At 37.2% G+C, this 18,950-nt stretch overlaps 3 protein-coding genes across 3 annotated transcripts; all 3 read left to right on the top strand.

Moving 5' to 3' along the window:
- The first annotated feature begins 157 nt into the window (after positions 1 to 157).
- LOC128879384 (xaa-Pro dipeptidase) lies at positions 158 to 6,932 on the top strand. The gene is made up of 10 exons (XM_054128465.1): positions 158 to 238; positions 945 to 1,084; positions 1,678 to 1,876; positions 1,957 to 2,196; positions 2,272 to 2,333; positions 2,405 to 2,449; positions 5,298 to 5,567; positions 5,648 to 6,092; positions 6,264 to 6,415; positions 6,627 to 6,932. Exons 1-10 carry the CDS (start codon positions 173 to 175, stop codon positions 6,667 to 6,669), a joined length of 1,662 nt encoding a protein of 553 aa, XP_053984440.1. The 5' UTR covers positions 158 to 172; the 3' UTR covers positions 6,670 to 6,932.
- Positions 2,460 to 5,291, top strand: LOC128879383 (uncharacterized). The gene has a single exon (XM_054128464.1). The coding sequence runs from the start codon at positions 2,937 to 2,939 to the stop codon at positions 5,088 to 5,090; it is 2,154 nt and encodes a 717-aa protein (XP_053984439.1). The 5' UTR covers positions 2,460 to 2,936; the 3' UTR covers positions 5,091 to 5,291.
- A 115-nt stretch (positions 6,933 to 7,047) lies between the features above and the next one.
- LOC128879382 (C-Maf-inducing protein-like) lies at positions 7,048 to 18,543 on the top strand. Its single transcript, XM_054128462.1, has 8 exons — positions 7,048 to 10,647; positions 12,510 to 12,695; positions 12,827 to 13,416; positions 13,838 to 13,927; positions 14,003 to 14,255; positions 14,384 to 14,641; positions 14,733 to 15,033; positions 15,299 to 18,543. The coding sequence occupies exons 1-8, from the start codon at positions 9,382 to 9,384 to the stop codon at positions 15,421 to 15,423; spliced, it is 3,069 nt and encodes a 1,022-aa protein (XP_053984437.1). The 5' UTR covers positions 7,048 to 9,381; the 3' UTR covers positions 15,424 to 18,543.
- Positions 18,544 to 18,950: the final 407 nt, after the last annotated feature.

The following is an 18,950-nucleotide window of genomic DNA, read 5'->3' as shown; positions in this document are numbered from 1 at the left end:
TTTGATACTCCCCTGACGTAAAAGACGGTACGTATGTGAGCGAGTCATGACGTCACTACTGCTGACGTGGCACGTTTACAAACGCTTATAGTTTGTAGCGCTAAAAGAGATAAACCGAACACAGCCTGAGTACCTGAAGTTTGCCAGTACTGCTTGTCTCGTTCTTTAGAAAATGTTTAATCCTTTGACTATAAGTCAAAGGTGTAATCGTTTCTCGACCTTATGGCGAAGATTAAAGGTACATACATACTCATAGTATGTATAGGGTTTTGCTCATCATTAGCCTAACGTTTGTATATAATCATCCTCGACCATGGATCTAAGAATATATGGACGTAGTCTAAATTCAGCTTATACATATGCCGTACATACACTGATCTATAGATCAGTGCGTACATACGTATTCTTAGGTCCATGACGCATGCGCGGAGTGGAAGCACACTGCCAGTGCCATGTCCCAGTGTTACACTAGCTGATGGCGTCACAGCACGTCACAGCTGGTCACACTTGCGCACGCGTTCTTAGAGGACAGACGTGCGCTCAATTGCGCTCAATCCTCTACTGTCTTTCCTACTCTATCTATACTATCTCTTTGTCTAACACGTCAGCTTCCTATGGCGCCATTAATACATGTGCTCGCCACGCTCTGAACTAACATGGCTGACAACTGACAACGACGAAACAACCTAACCAGACCTAATCTTTTCTTCCCTCCATCGCTTTACCTACTCATCACGTCGTCCCGCAACTTTTTAAAAACATCAATACGCATGCGTATTCGAATCCAGACTTCATAAGCGCTCGAGTGTCACTTTGTTTCGTTTCGGTGCCCATCAGTGCCCATCTGTGCCGGCACAGGTTTACACGATTGCGTAGCGCAATTCAGTAGAGCACAAACAAATAAGTGTAATTCAGAATATTTCTTATTGTTGATTGTTACTCAGGTGTATTACTTCCAATCTACGCCTACATCCTACAATTACATTCCAAGAGCGTTAGCGAGAACAGTGTATCACGCACATTCTAGTCTATTACAAGTGAATCGACGAGTGACAGATAACGATATGGCAGAAGCAACAGATTCGTATGTATAGACAATACAATCATTGTTTTTCTTATCAAGCTTTTTCGTCGATGTTCAATATATCGATTGTCTCTATCTATTAAAATACAGTTTCTTGAACAAATAACTATCTGTAAAAGAGTAGCAAGTTGACACTTTGATGTGTCTTTTGATACCAGGATCATTAGTAAACTTATCAAGGTCGTTTTCGAATTCATTTTTGGAATAATATCAAATGATTTTATTCTGATCCTTCTGATAATATCATTGCATTGGAAAGTAAAAATACAAGATGTTGCATTTTTTCATTATTTCAACCAAAAACAGATTGGAAAAAGATAAGTAATTAATTATAAATTGCAGCAAAGAAGATCGATAAACATGTTTTAAATATGCTATCTTATCTTTGCCATTCTTAGTTGACTTAATCTGTTTATCAGTCAGTCTCATCAGTCTTTGATAATTTAACAAAACTTGTAGTATAGATAAAGAACATAAGCTGTTTTTAACTGTTAAACTATTTTGAATCCATTTTGAAAACATAATTTTTGTTATATCAGATCCTATTATTCTTACCTTTTTATGTTTACTCAAATTATAAATACTCATTTCAGAGCTACTATGGAATCCTATTTTCAAAGGGGCGATCATACCCTGAAGGTACCCATGTCACTTTTCCAAAATAATCGCAAACGATTAATCACACGTCTCAGAACAAACACAAAGACTCCAATAGAAGGTAGTTTTGTAATTCTTCAAGGAGGAATTGAAGTTCCATTTAATGACACAGATATAACATGGCCATTCAGGCAAGTAAGTAACTCTTGTAAGTAAGCAGTAATCTTAAAATACCTGACAGAAAGTAGATGTTTTTAATGTAATCATTTTGATAGGAATCATTCTTTCAATGGTGCTTTGGCGTCGAAGAACCAGGATGTTATGGTGCTATTGATTTATCAACAGGAACTTCGATTTTGTTCTTACCACGATTGCCGAGAGAATATGCCATTTGGATGGGGAAATTGCACACCTTGGAAGATTTTAAAAAGAGATATGCAGTCCATGAGACTTACTACACCGATGAGATGGCTGAAGTATTAAAAAGAAAGCAAGCCACTCTTCTCCTCACTTTGGTAAGTTCTATTTTCAAACAATTTTTTTGGTTTAGATGTGCTTCATCATGTTTTTAATTTGACGAATGCTTGTAGATGGGTAAAAACAGTGATAGCGGTTTACAAACTCACGAAGCAGATTTTGATGGTATTAACCAGTAAGTAGTAAATTACTTCCGTGCATTCTTGGATTACAGAACAATTTTTCTTATCTTTTATTTTTTTTCAGGTTCAAAGTGGACAACAAAGTTTTGTATCCAGAAATATGCGAATGGTAAGTCATAGAATTTATCAATTTATCTATCAATTTTACAATTACTAATCAAAGGACAAAGTAACGAGGAATTTTTATCGAACGAATACACTTTTAAAAATTCATTTCGTTATATGATATCGATAAGATTTTGTAGTCTATGTAGAAAGCCTAAGAAATAGCGTCGCTATCGATAAGTCGACTGTTTTATATCGATATTGCCGTTATACTCACTTTTCATTGAGTTGATTTTCCTTTATATCTGACACAAGCTTTTTATACAAAGTTTTTTTAACAATGATTTAACAACGTCTGAAATGAATCATTAAATTGAAAGTATTTTGAAAAGCAGTTTGAAGAATACGTGTGTTAGGTATTCTAATGCAAATAAACAAATTCTGCTGTGTTTTTATTCTTTTGCGTGTTAAAATTAAAAAAGGTACAATAAATAAACGAAAGATGAGGGATTTATCGTTAGATCTAATCTCATTAGACGCTTGTATGATCTATGCAGATGATACTAGCTGGCCGCGTATGGGCAAAATTTGTAATGCATAGGCAGCCGTCCATAGTCATCTCTAAGCTGAGAAAACGCTGGTATGAGTCCATGTCGGGAAACTTTGCTGGGCAAAAAATTTTAACGCAAACTAGTATTCTCGTGCAGGAGGGTCCCGAAATACAGGAAGTACCGTTAATTGTCAGAAAAATCAAGGATATCGAGGCAATGTGTAACGGTACAAATAAAAAGAAGCTCTCTTCTGTGAATTCTGGTTACAAGCTGTCCGATACATCTAAGAAGGACAAACAGTCTACGCTAAATAATGTATCAAACATCACAAATATTCCAAGTAACTCCAAAGTGAAAAATAAACCACTGAATCGAAGAATAGACATTGAAACCGACGAAGGAACCGCAGTACTGTTTTGTTCTGATCTCGAATGCCTTAAAGATTCTGATATAGAAGAGGTTCTACAGGAATTGCAGTCGTTCGACACAGTCGACGGAGTATACTCACTGTTAGAGAACAAGGTCGCGCATGAGATTAACTGCAGGGTAGCTTTGGAAGGACTGAAGAAAGTTATTGAGTTGGAGAATAGTTGGAACAAGCAAAAGTATAGCAAAGCGCAGAAAAATAGGCAATCGGAAATCGACATCAGTGCTAAAGATATTGTTATGAAACAGTTGATTAAATTAATTATTAATAGTCACGACAGCGAGATGATACTACAGGGACTTATAGCATTGAAGAAAGATAAAGTTAATCCGCCTAGAAACGTGTACAGAGATTGGATGTGCGACGAGGCTCTGAGTCGTGCTGCGGATGGAGAGTTTACACCTGCCCAGCTGATAAATGTTATCAAAATTTTGTCGACTTACAAGGATCTTAAATATCATAAAGCTATCGATACTTTGTGGATTGGTATTTTGCTCAGGGAACAAGAGATTAATTCTCATTCACTGGTAGCATTGTTTAAAACTCTGAAATATTTTAATCAGAGTAAAAACATGGTGAAGATTATTCTCGAAAGAAAACTTTCTGATCATTGGTTAAAATTAACAGGCACACAAATTGCGGAAATATTGGACTGTTTTCATGACGATGTCTTTGCAACGAGATGTTTAATAAATGCCAGCAAATGGGCAAGTATAAGTATGAGTACATCCAGCGAAAAGGACTTGATAAATTTCATACGTAGTCTAACTTCGAAAGACTACATCGATCTTAGAATAGAAAACACTTTGCAGGAATATTTGAAATCTAAAGCATTGCAAATCGAAGATTCGAATTTAATAGCCACGATTATGAATTATTGTAAAATTCTGCAGGTCAGAAACGAACAGATTTTGGCAGAATGCGGGGAATACTTTATAAAACAGAGTACGAATATTCCAACTCACTTACTGCCATCCATTCTCACACCATTTGGTTTGTTGTACGTACAGCCACCAAGTCCCAGTAAATTTTGGGAAACTTTCAATGAAGTATTGTCATTGAAATTTCATGATTTAAAGCTGGATGATGCTTTGGACATTCTTATTTCTTGCACGTATCTAGAAAAATACCCTGTGAAATTTTTAGATAAGATATTCGTCTCGCAGTTGCTTCACAAGCTTCATTTAAGAAATCATTCTGTTTTCCTCAATCATATAAAGAACAAATTGAAGCTGTTGGATGCCACTATGTCTTTAGAGTGCAAGGATTATCAAGACTTGCATCTCCCTTCGAGAAAGATAGACAAACCATTGTTCTTGGATGCACGAATCAGAAGAACAGTGAATATGATATATCAGCCGTTAGCGTCTTTAGTAGGGGGAGAGCACAAATTAAGTAAAAACGTGATCTTGAATCGATTACCAGTTATAAGTTTTTATATGCTCGATATACTGATACATCCCTTCATGGTATCCACTCCAATCTTTCATTTGAACGAATCGAAGAAAGATACAAACACTGCAGTTTTAATTTATTTACCAGAATATTATTGTAGAAATACGCGTCACTTGATAGGGCCTCAAATAATGAGGAAGAGACATATCAGGAAATTGGGATTTCGAGTTGTGACGTTGGACTATGTTGTATTGCAGGAACTTTGGAGTCAGTCTGATAAATTGTCGTCTTATTTATTAGAAAGTTTAGGTAGAGCAGAGGATGCTTTATAACAACGAAGCATTGAAATTTCAAAATATAATCTTATTTGCTTCAGAAGAAATTATACTAATAATCTACTAACCAAAATATGTTGCGCAATGTATGAAATAAAATGTTTTATAAATGATAACCGAATACTTTTTTGTAAAATAAATTACAAAAATGCATTAAGATATATTTATCGACAATTTGTCGAATACATTATAATTTATTTGTAGCAGAGTCATAAAATCTCCAGAGGAAATTGAGGTGTTGGAATACGTAATTAGGATAAGCTCGGATGCTCATAAATCAGTTATGCACGTAGTAAGACCAGAACTTGCAGAGTTTCAAGCAGAGGCAGCTTTCATGCATTATGTGTATTCCATTGGAGGTTGTAGACACGTTTCTTATACTTGCATTTGTGGGTCTGGTCATAACGCATCCATACTGCATTATGGACATGCTGGTGCTCCTAACAATAGAGTCATAAAGGATGGCGATATGTGGTGAGCTTCGATACATCTTTAGGATATTTTGTTCAAAGTCTCTATTCTGATAAACTATCAATTTTACTGTTTTCTGCAAGTCTCTTTGACATGGGTGGAAACTACTGTGGATACGCAGCAGACATTACATGTAGCTTTCCAGCTAATGGAAAGTTTACACCGGATCAGAAAATTGTATACAACGCGGTGCTTTCTGCTCGTAATGCAGTAATGAAGGCTGCGAAACCTGGCGTTGCTTGGGTGGACATGCACCTCTTGGCGAATAAGACTATGTTAGCTTCACTGAAGGAGGGCGGTCTTTTGAAAGGCGACGTTGACGACATGATAAAGGCAGGATTGAACGAAGTCTTTCAGCCTCATGGGCTTGGTCACTTCATGGGATTAGATGTTCATGACGTTGGTGGGTATCTCGAAGGACATCCGGAACGTTCTGGGGCACCTGGATTGAGAAAACTAAGAACCAGTCGTATGTTGCAATCTGGTATGGTCTTAACGATCGAGCCTGGATGCTACTTCATCGATTGTGTAAGTGTAAAACATAGTATTATACGAAGTACAATCGAGATACTAGCAATAACAAAGTTAATAGTTGAAATATGTAAAATTCGATGGATTGTGTAAAATATTTCTGCTATTTTATTTATTGTAAAACATCTACCAAGGAATAAGATAAGGTCCTTAATTAGTATATGATAGCTGTTAGATGCAGCTCTGAGTAACCCAGATCAATCGAAATTCATCGTTGCTGAAGAACTGAAAAGATTCCGCGGCTTTGGTGGAGTTAGAATCGAAGATGACGTCCTTGTAACAGACACTGGAGTAAAAAACATGACGGTTGTGCCGCGCACGTAAGTTTTGACATATTTCAGATTTTATTTTTATTCTATTCTGATCATAATTGTGCCCTTATTTTGTCTATCAGAAACGTTTTCCGATTAATATTTATATATAATAATATCTTGTAATTCATATAATTTTGAGATAGCATACAATGCTATCTCGAAACATACGATTTTTGAATTCCCATTACTCTTCTTTGAACGTCTAATTCAATTACAGCGTGGAAGAAATAGAGAACTGGATGTCCGCTGAGAGAATCTAATTAGAACCGACAAGCGGAAAGAGGAATTCAATAGTGAGAGAAACTATACGTCATAATATATGCGACTTTTTAACTAAGAGCTTCGAGCAAAGACCGATTATTTACATATTCTGTTTTCGTGATATAAGAATAGTTGTATTATGAGATATATACGTCATGAAATAAATTTACATTAATTTTTTGTAACGCATGAACTATACAATCGAACATCGAATATTTTGTATATATGGAAGACAAAAATAAAAAAATACATATTTTTCTCATTTTCATGTATAAATATCTCTACGCTCTCGCGTCCTTTTTTTTCCGTGTTGCAAAATGTAATACATATTGTTTTTTAATCTGAATGAGACTTACGATTGTTCTATGTATAATATTAACGGTGGTTCAATGCTTTTGAGCGTATTCTTTTTGAATCCGTAATGTTCACAAGAGGAATAACATTACATTATAAATGATTCGAATTCGTAGTAACTGTTTGCAAGGCAAAAGGAAAGGCAACGCCTAGCGTAACCTTGGATGCGATATCTTACGTTTATTGAAAGGGAACTTGAACGCTGTTATTATCGGGTATGGTGTTACCAGTCGTCGCCGCGACGTGGACGCGTGCCTTTGTTAAGCGGAGAGTTGCTTAAAAGATGCCAGTGTTTTTTTTTTGTTTTTTCTTTGTGCATTACTTTTTACTACTTTTACTACATTAATTTTGGTGTTATGTGCATTACCAACGCTCATGCGCTTTATATATTATATCATTCACGCAGATTTTCATACATTTTCCCATACTTTTCCATGTCATAAATGTATGAACAACCGCAGTCTCTTAACGAATCTTAAGATCCATGCTATGGAATAATTTTGAATGTTTTATTTTAAACGACGTCGATCGCAGACCGATCCAAATAACAATATTTTCGTACGAAACCAGTTTAAAAAAAGATATCGAAACAACAATGGGATGTTATCCGTATCGCTTACGCTAAAAGGGAAGTGCGATAACGTCGTCGCATCATTTGTCATTTCTCCATCTTTGTGCAAACTATCATTGTACGTGTATCGGTCAAAGTTAATCGGATGATGACAATTTCATGAAATGAACTGTTCAAGATATTAGTTTTAAACATTCCAACGAAGTTGATTATATATTTATTGATATTATTATTCCATGTAAAATATTTATACAACTAAAAAAAATGACGAGTTATATGCCTCAGCACAGTAGACATAGTTACAAATGAACGTCAATAGGTTTAGAAATTAATTGTATTAAAATAGATTTGATTCATTTTTTTTCACGTATGTCTTTCACATGTATTCTTATAAGTCTCATTTGTAATTTGATCAAAGGCAATCAAAAGTATTCACTTGGACATACATATAGTGTATGTTCCACTAGGATCGAAAGAGTTGATATGAATGCTTCTCGCGCCCCACAAAAAGGGGAATTCCCTTTTCTGGGTTCAATGCCAGCTCTGAAAAGTGACTGTACAAATTCAAGAATAATACAGACTTTGCTTTTTAATGTGTTTTATTTATCAAAATTTGATTATTTTGATAAATATGTGTGTCGAAAGTTACAGAGGTCGATAAAGGGTTAATTTATATTTGCAAAGTCGTAGCATAAGCAAGTGTCCGAATTTCATTTAAATTCATTTCCTTTGATGCGTGTCTTTCAGAGTGAATTTTTTTAATTCATCATAATATATATATGTATATGTGGGTGATATTCTAAGTATGTTACATGGCGATGTGGCGATGAACGTGTTAACGTGTAAAAGGGGAATGAAAGGGGCGCAGGAAATCGCAATAATTCGAAGCAAACTCGCGACTAGTCATTGATCGGCTGCGAGACGCCAAGCGCCGCGACGCCCTCTCCTCTCCTTAACCCCGTCGTCCCCACCTGCTTGTTCACAATCGTGTCAGACATTTAAGCGTCACGTCGGATACACGGCTCCCTCTTTCTCTCGCTCTCCTCGTTTCCCTCTTTGTTTCTCTCTCCTTCGCTCCTTCTGTTCGTCGTTCATCGACTCTGACTCTGCCGACCAATTCTCGACACCATCGGACACCATCGCCATCCAACCACTGGAAACTGCTCCGGCACGTTACAATTTTCTCCCGATTTTTTTTGCAGAGAGATAAGAGAACCGGTGAAACAAGAACCAGTGAATTAATCAGGAGTCGAGCAACGAGACAGTGAGTCGAGTGGTTTGTGTCAAAATGTGCCGTGATCCGTTGCAACGTGTGAAAAAAAAATCACGCGTCCCAGTTTGACCTCTGAAGCGGGGCTTCCCACGGAGCCACGAGCCACGAGCAAACCAGCAATGCCCCAGCGCAAACGTTCCTCGAAGCTGCTTCCTGCTCGCTGTTCATTGAATTGCTCTGCGTGAATGAAGAGAGGAGAACGACCGTTTCTAGGTCGAACGAGGAGCTTGATCTGGAGAAAGCCCGTATACTGAAACCCTCGAGGACAACAAAGAAACAAATTCAAGAAATTCAGATCGATTTGCCTTCCAAACGCTGTTACCACGATTTACCTTTCTCCCTGAAATTTTCTCGGACGTGTCGATCATTGGAATCTAGGAGAATAGACTGAATTGGGTCAGTAGGTCCATAGCGTAGAATCTCGCCACAAGGGGACACAAGTTACCAAATTAACCAATCCTCAAACTGCTCACAAGAATTTTCTGTCTGAAAATTCATTTATCCTCAAATAAAATGTTCTGTTTCCAAGGCCCTTTTACACGCGCCTCCCGCGTGTTAGTGTCCCCCCTGTCTTCTACCAAATCCAACACCTCCTCCATGAGCATGATCCTACCCATCAACAACAAATCTTCTACTTCCAAGAGCGACAGACGAGGCTCAGAGGCCACCAGTGAAGGCTCTGGGTCATCCATTAGATACATAGACCAAGAGCCATCCACCTCGGATTGCAGCAGCACCGATACACTCCCAGACATCAAATCCGATTACTTGGATCCAGACTCCCTCTCACCAGGACCTGATTCTTTAACAGCACCCAATCTCATTCCAAATGGAGAGGAAACCAAAGATGACAAGAAACTCTTGGAAGACAATGATGGGAGTAGTCCAAAGTCTTCTCCAAAGAAGCAATCATATAGCAACAGGCGCTGCAAGAAGCTTCTTCTGCGTCTACGGTCCACTGAGTCATCCAATTCCTGCGACAAGGATGCTTCTTTCTTTTCCGTGTCTCCCTCACCAGGTAGCAATTCTATAGGGATAGAATCATCAGGCTCATCTCCTGGGGGCCATCAGGATTACGAAACTGGCAGTACCACAACACTCTTCACAAAGTCCTCTCCTTCGGTTCTGATCGACTCCATAGAGGACAATTTGAGGAACTGTCGTGTGACAGCTGCCTCAGAGAACGACATACCATCCTTGCAGAATGGGTTTGGAGAGTCAGGAAAGGAGAACGTTTACAATCAAGAGACAGAGACAGAGGAAGGATCTTCATTGCCGTTGAGTCCTGCTGGTCCAACGAATGCTGGCCTGTCGTCCACTGCACCTTACTACAACTTTCTCTGCGTGAATGGAGGAGCCATGCGTCTGGAGATAACCAGCACCAGCTCGCCTCAGTTGTCGTCAGGCATTAACCCTAGATCCAGCGTGCAATCTCCCTCATCGGATGCCTGTGAATCGTTTGTGGGTGAAAAAGGTTCACGAATAGACACTTTGAAGCCTGAAAGCTTGGACACGGCGTTCTGCCTACCTGCAGCCAGATCTTGTCCAAATTTGGAAAGGCAGAGCACCGGATGCTCCCCTACTAGCGGTTCCTCGAGCTCCAGCCCCAGTTCCGGGCCTGTTGGGCCCAGGTTCAAGCCTATCGAGGAAGGAGACATCCAGGTGTGCTTTCTGAACCATACAAAGACTCTCGTTAGGAAAATTCTGTCGAGCAAGTTCTTGAGAAGGTGGGAGACGCATCATCTTTATCTGAACGACACCTGTATCTCCTCTAAAACTGTAAGTTGATTTGTTATTTACTTATAGTAGTATAGAAGTAAAGTTCGTTTTAGACTGCAATCATTTTGGCAGAAAAGTATTTGTAAATGTAATTGAAAAAGACAAGACAAAGGGACAAAGGATTGGGTCTGGGTTAGATCAACATTGCAATTTAAATTTCGCGTTAGGTCTGCGTTATTTATTTTTTCAAGATTACATTGCATACAAACGTTCTTTTTTGTAGAGGAAGTAATATTTCTGTTAGAAACAGCAACATTAGTAAGTTTCCAGTGGTTGCTTATCTAGCGGAGCCTATCTTACTGATTAGGCCAATTAACGATCGCTGTAGAATATTCTCGACTAAAATACACACGGAAGACTATGAAAATATCGTTTTTTTTTTTCTAAATATAAGTTTTAATAAGTATTTGCTTATTAAGGGAATACTTTTGCATATATGAGCTTCTATTAAGACGCTGGAAATGCGTAAAATATTAAACAGTTAGTGTTACGCGGATAATAAATATTCTTGCGATTTATTAGGAAAGTACGATAGTCGAGACAAATTTAAAGACAATGTCGCGTGGAGGAAAAACACGTTTCGGGACTGGTCGATCACATTTTGACTATTAATACATTCCCAGCCGCTGGCGTATTTTTACGTCATTTTAAAATCCGTAGCTGGTAGCCGCTGACGTACTTCTACGTCATTTTTAAATCTGTACCTGGTCCCTACTGACGTGCTTCCACGTCATTTTATATTTGTATTTCAAATCAGTTCAGGTAATTATCAACGTGATAATTACGAAACAATTTATACTTCCTGACTTACAAGGACCTGTAAGCAGAGGAAACGTATTCGTTTCAAATATACGTGAAACTGAATAGAATACAAATGTTTCATGCGAGGCTTTGTTTTCGAGAAGTTCAACTTTGAAATTTCGCTTATTATTCGTTATAAGTATTAATTAATATATATAATGTATATATTATATAACGTGTAACCAGGCTTAGCCTAATGGATCGTTATACCAGATGACTAAAAAAGAAAAAAAAGAATGAATCAAGTAGTCTTTTACACGATTCAAACGTAATCTGAATCGCAAGACAAATTCAGGGTCGGCTTTGACGTAAGTGAAACACACACATGACTATGTGTACAGTGTACACGCATCTCTCATCTCTCTGTTTTTACTTTTAGTATACATGCACGTCTATGTATCCACGTTGTTTTATCCAATTTTTCCGCGAATGCATTCGACCATTTTGTCGATTATTCCGTTAACGCTATAAATTTTCGTGTTATTTTATTTTTTTTTCAAGTACAAATTTATGTAGAGTTACATCAATGGTTATTGGCGACTGAACTTCAGTTAACGTTCAATCTTGTTAAATAAATTGACGTGTTTCAGAAAGGTAATGATCGGTGACACCCAATTCACGGCCTCTCCTTGTAATGCCTTGTAAGCTTTACAACTCTGTAAATATTGTAATAGTGTAAATAATTAATAGGAGTATAAAAGATTTGGAACCAGGTATCGTTTTCTATAGCTACAGCACTGCGCGCTCAGCTTTCTTCAACGCGCATTCGCGAGTTGGAAGCAACACTGGCATCGCAGGGATACGCTTGTCCGCATGCGCTGGTTTGAACACAGTTCAAACTATAATTAATTAATTATATCTCAGTAACGGCGCAGTCAATAATCGTTATTTTTTTTTTTAATGGTTTATAATCTCGATTTTTATAACATATCATAGTTTCAGCAACATTCTCGAAATATGTTTCCAGATATCTACCACCTTAAGCAACTATGACCATAATTTTTTTTTTTTTTTTTTTTTTTTTGTTATAATATTTCAATCATTCAAACTATTCTTTTCAGCCCACTGGATTTCTTCAGCAACCAATACCATACAATAACATGTCCGACATAAGAAAGTATGCCGTTGCCAGATGGGATCCTACATACAAGAACTGCCTCAGCATAATTCTGCCAGACAGTTCGCTTCTCCTCCAAGCCAATAACGCTTATACGAGGGACCAATGGTATCATTCGATACTATGGAAGGTAACTTACCTCCGAGCTCGCAATGCTTTTAATTGGGTAGCCACCTTTGTTACTTGTGAAATGAAAAGGTTCCTACGACACGAAACATTTCCTTGAACATCCTGTAACTTCCGATATTATCTGATTTTTAGAGAAGTATTTTCAAGTACCAACACCTAGTAGCATTGAGCACACGAGAAGAAGTAGTGATCAGAGAGCTGAAATCAATGGTAGACTTTGCCTTGTGGACGTCCCTCCAAGACGAAAGGGTCACCGCCGCACCCCTGGAGGCTGTGGCGAAGCTTCTCGAGGATTCAGCTGTGGAGGAGTCGAATCAGAAGTCGGAGAAGCTAGCCAGAGAGATGTTTCAGTGTGAAAACGAGCGAAAACACTGGGCAGAAGCTACTCTTTCCGTGGTGGCCCCTCTTCTCGACAAAGTTGCACTCCCCGCCTGCCTTGCCAGAGTTCTCACCAAGTTGGCTCGCGAGCATCCACGATCGTCCTTAGTGTCTGCTGTAAATCCAGCCATCACGAGATGCTTGAAGCACACCGTTGACTTTGGCAAGTCTCCAGACATGAGAAAATTCCTTCAAGTCTTCGTGGCTGCCCTGTACGCAAGTGACAACGGCGAACAAGCCATCAGAGACTATATCGCAGCTGTTCACGGACCTGGAAGCGATTGTCCTCATCCAAGAGTACTTCCCAATCTGGTATCCATCTGCGTCGCTGCGATTTTTCACAGGTAAGATCCACCGTGTTGCTTATTTGATCGAAACAATTTTTTTTTTTTTGTATTTTTTCACAGGGCACCTTAGCAATCTGTTCAGCTTTATGAGTTATGAGTAAGTAATGTATATTTTTTTTAATTTTTTTCAATTAGCGGGTTGCTATCAGTTTTGCCTAACTCGAGCATCTTAAATAATCTTGCTTTTAATAATAGAAAGAAATGGTAAAGGGAAACTTTTGGTTCGAACAAGTTAATATTATGAAATATGAAAAAATATTCTCAAGGGGTCGTACTTTTCAAAATTTCCAAGTTTCTTTTAATTCTTTTTTGTTTCATGTATTGCAAGCACTTGTAGAGGTTATTACACATTCTTGTATCCACAGTAATTTATTAATATAACATAATATAACACATATTGTATTGAAAATAATTCCAGATTCGAAGTGACCCGACGTTCCGTATCAGCAAATGACGAACCATTGATTTTACCTCCATTGGATTGCTACTTGTTAGTTCTGAATGTCACGTAAGTATCGTAAAATGCTAGCTATTTAAATTCAGAGTTTACATTCCAAGAAATGTACCATCGATTTTCTTCCAGATCAGAATATACAGACTGGAGGCCGGGCTTGGGCGCTCTGTTGCAACCAGTACCGTTTCCAGAGGAAGCTTTGAGCGTGAAAGAAGTCCAGCAGTCGATATTAATGTGCGTGATAAAGCGTTTAGCAAAAGATACAAGGTGCATCGTTCATCGCGTTCTGCTTCCAGTCAGGGAACCACGACCTGGATGGATCCACATCGTCGTGCCATCGAGTCCAGCTTGTCCCGATCAGGGAGAATTGTTTGGTGAAATGGTATGCATTTTCTTTGAAGATTTTTAACGACTAATCCTAAGACTCCATAAAATTAATCAAATACATACGCTATACCTCACTATACACCTCTGTAACTTCGAATCTTTCTTTTAATACTGTTTTATCAGTTGACAACCTTGCTGGCGTGTTGCTGTCGGCGGAAGAGGTTTATCAGCTCGCTGACGAAGCAGGCACGAGACGATTGTGTACTCCTGGCGGTGAGAGGCTGCGACGCTGCGCAGGAGGTTCTTTGTTTGATGTTGGAATGGCATTTGCTACCAAACGAGGAAGCTCGATTGCAGATAGTGAACGCCCTCGACTCCACAGCATCTGGCAAGAATCGTTACGCTGCACTTTGTCAGAGGCAAAGGAATTTACAAGAATTGGTGAGTAAACAGTGTTTTTTTCATCATTTACATTTTGATCTGACGTCACATGGAAAAAGATTCTTATACTTACTTTCGTCGTTTAAAACAGCAACAGAAAGGAGGGCCCAGAAAATTGACGCTGCCAGTTCGCGCGACGGATGCTGACGTAGCTCTCCTCCTAGGTGGAGGAGCTCTTGGGAACCTCGAATGCCTCAGCTTGGCGTTCACGTCTGTAACTTCCGCTTGCGCCGAGCAACTCATCAAACTGCCAGCTCTGAGATACCTGAACCTCTGGGCTACGCAGTTCGGCGATGCCGGTTTACAAATGATCAGCGAACATTTACAGAAACTCCAGGTTCTGAATCTTTGCGAGACGCCTGTTTCCGACAAAGGAATCTCTACTTTGACCTGTAAGTCTTCTACAACGTAGAGTATTTAAATGGAAACATCTGGAATATCTTTGTTATTTATGGTTCTTTGAACAAAATCTACATAATAGTCTACGTAATAGTCAAACTATTTTTTTTTTTCCAAGGAAATGTAATATTTTTATTATTATATGTCATATAATATATTGAACTTCGAAAATAACGAAGTTATTTGAGTGTTCCCATTTAAACGGTACAGTATCTTCGTGTATGGATAAGTATTCAGTACTCGCGTTTTTATTTGCAGCATTGACGAGCTTAAGAAAACTGAACCTGAACAGCACGAAACTGTCCGTTCAAACGTTCGAGTCCCTGAAGAAATGTCTACCATCGCTGCAAGAGTTCGACGTTAGGTACACGGAGGCTTGGTGACCAGAGCTTTTACCTCGCGCTAAGCCAAGTAATTCCAATAGTAACGGTAGCATCAAATTAAAAAGACATCAAAGCGATTAGATAATCGAAGAGTAAATTCGAATGATGCGTACACGCTAATCGATTAGCGATGAAAGTTATTTAGTCGTAAATAATAGACGTGTTCTCGCGGGACCGGAAATGTCTCTTCTAAAAATAATTCGGACGCGAAAGAATGGTAAAGTAAAAATTTTGGGAGATCAGATATTTCACTTGTTCTGTGGATGTTATAATCAATGTTAAAGACGTGTAAGAAAGATGCGACTAGGACCATAATCGAAACCTGAAAAAAAGAGAAATTTATCGAAGAAAGCAACGCGAGACTTTCGACAAGTGTCGTAACTGCCTACGAAATGTTATCGTTTAAAGAAATAAAGCACCAAATATTCGAGGACGCGTCGAATTTTGAATAGCTGAAAAAAAGGAGTACGTAGTGTTTCTATTAATAGTTGATCTGTACGAAAACGAATAAGAGGTACATCAAGAAATTGTTTCGGTGGCACAGGGACTCGTTTCAGACTTGTCTGCGAGTCCCTGACTGCCTTGCCTTCTTCGTGGATCCTAAATATTTAATCGTGCAGTTTCGTGTCTTCGAGATCGATGCAAAAATTCGCATCGAGTAGACATTTAATTTAGGAGACATATTTCTTTGTTATTTTATTTGTTGAAACATTATTGATCTCAATACTCGCTGGACAGTCTGGCTGTTCGTTAGAAAGTTCAGTCTTGTTGAGGTTTCTTTGACAAGAATTTAAGAGTTCTCTTTAAGATTTGTTACTTTTTTTTTTTAACCCTTATCACTCCAAGAATGTTACGGAATGATTTTCAGGCAATTGCAAACAAACTTTGTTAATTTCGAAGTCCTAAGGGAAGATGTTGCGTAAGTTGTATAAGTAGACTGCTGATGTTTATGCATTTGTGACGTACAATAATATAAAAAACATAAATAAAATATACATAATGTACGGTGAATATATTCTACAATTATTATGATGGTGTTTATTATTTCATTTTCTACGCACATACTTTTTGATTATGTTTAGGACGAACTTTTATTATATTGGTTTATATAATAAATGCATAAATATCCGCAGTATATTTATAAGATAGCTTTTTATTTGTAAGAATACTTATTAATGTCGGGTAAATACAAAATAGGAGTAAATCGAAGAAGTTTATTTATATTTTACTGTTATTTTTATATGTTTTTAATAAATTATTTCTAAATAATGTTTATTTCAGGTTTCCTTAATAATGGAGAATATAAAAACTGTTTACGTAATTATTTACGTCTTTTTAAATTTGTACGTGCTCGTTCGTATTTGTATGTTCATTTTTTATATTACTTTTAATTACTCGTACTTTCATCAATTAATGCATAGTATCATTTTGTATAGTAACAAATAATTATTGATTCAAATTCTAAATAAAATAAGTCGTTTTATTTTCTTGAAGATTTAGTTTAGTTATCGTAGATGGCACATATTTGCGTAATAATTACAAATATCACTTTGAATAACGGGCTCATCGTCGCTACTCTCTACTTTTTCACAGCTTTTACATTAATATCTCGATAACGATAACAAATACGCTAGCTGCATTGAATTAAACGCAGTAATAAAAAAATTCCGAAATTCCAGTTGTAGTGATAAGGGTTAAAAGGACATTAGTTTTGAAAGACGATGCTGATTGTTAATATTTCGTCGAATGTGATCTACATATAGTTAAGTATACGTAGTTTTATAAAGGGAACAGAAATCTGTATTTAATTGAGATTGAATTTCAGTGTGCGGATATCAAAAGAATACTTAATAGAGTTAAGTAAACGAATTTCTGTACGCATTTTACTTAAATTGTTTTAAGTTCAAGCGAAACGACCTGTTCGCTGCTACGTTCTTTCCAACGTACATTTCCAAAATATGAATATCAAATGGAAAACACTTTTCAATGCAAAATCATTTTCGAAGTTGTTCTGATAAAAGAACCAAACTATTGTATATCGTCAGCAAGACAATTGTCGTTGGGAACGATAAACTGTGCACCGAGAGTATCCGTAAATTACTTTTTATTCGATATTTTCTATTCCAAGGAACTCGGTGCATACGATTACAATATCTTGTATATTATTCGTACAAAGATAGTTTCCTATTACAAGACAAGGTGTTCATTAGTTCTTTATTATACGCGAATGAAATTGAGCAAAAAATTGAAAGAAAAAGTAAACGAATGTTATACGGAGTAATATCAAATTTATTTTGTTTATACTTCTTGTACACTAGGAAACATACGTGAATGAATTTACAAGAAACTCGTCGAGACTCGTCGAAGAAGAGTCCTGTTGCTCCTTTTCTTTGAATAACGCTCAACTGCCGTAGCAATCGAGCTCTGAGTGACCACTGCCACGCTGTGTGCGAACTGGAAAAGGTTGCACTCGTTAGGATCGAGTTTTACGTTTAAAATTAATTCTACGCGACACGTGCAAAACGAATATTATTCAGGACTTAGAGAAATTTGTACGAATTATCTTCATCGGTTAATTAACTTTTGTCTCGCCTATGACATTACTAAATAGCATTCTCTTCGATAAAAGAATTTCATACATCTTAAACGATCAGTCATATATACTTATCGTTAGTATCTACCTTCTATTAAAAATTCGAACGAAATTAAGAAATTAATAGTCGTTAGCGTTCATCAGATAGTTATTTTATTTCCATTTCGATAAAGGTGAATACGATAGTTGAATTATTAACGTTTCTTTGTAAATATTAATGTCATATAAATGCTATGTTCTACGATGTAACGTTTAAGATACTCCTTGTACCATAATCGGGGCCTCTTTCCATGGTTAACGCATTACAAACAGTTTAATGTTCTTTATTCCAATAAGTAACAAACTTTCAGTCAAAGGAATTCCTATAACTTTGAAAGATCTCCACACGTTCTTTAGTGTAAATATCAACGTAAAGATAAGTTTTGTTCTCAACCACAATCGCTAGATGCAAACTCGATAGTTTGTAAGTATTAGGTCATCCCATATTCAATGCATAGATTAAACAATCTTCTGTTAACAATTAATAAGTATATCGTTATTTTTGTTTCCTACTATCCTTTACCATACCACCTTCTCCCGAACTTCTTCGTCCCCTTTTTATGAAATCCTAGTGCTAATATGCGTAATGGAAACATATATAAGTATGTTTCATTCATGATAGAATAATTTTTTTTTTAATATTAAATATTGTTTATTTAACCCTTTGTACCCAAAGCATTTTTTTTTTTTTTGACTCGACCATATCAAAAGATTATGCTAACCAATCAGCCTTAAGTAATAAATGATGCATCATTGCCCCAGAGGGACGAGTAGTACCATAATTGTTAAATAATATGATTTATTATTCATAAAATTCATTGCATTCATACTTTGATATATATAGAAGCACAAACGCCAGTTAATGGACACACAAATGGTATCGCCATCTAGCGGC

Source organism: Hylaeus volcanicus, chromosome 7 (genome assembly GCF_026283585.1).
Source record: "Hylaeus volcanicus isolate JK05 chromosome 7, UHH_iyHylVolc1.0_haploid, whole genome shotgun sequence".
Taxonomy (NCBI): domain Eukaryota; kingdom Metazoa; phylum Arthropoda; class Insecta; order Hymenoptera; family Colletidae; genus Hylaeus; species Hylaeus volcanicus.
Note: the sequence above shows the minus strand (reverse complement) of the source record. Positions and strands in the feature narration are given on the sequence as shown.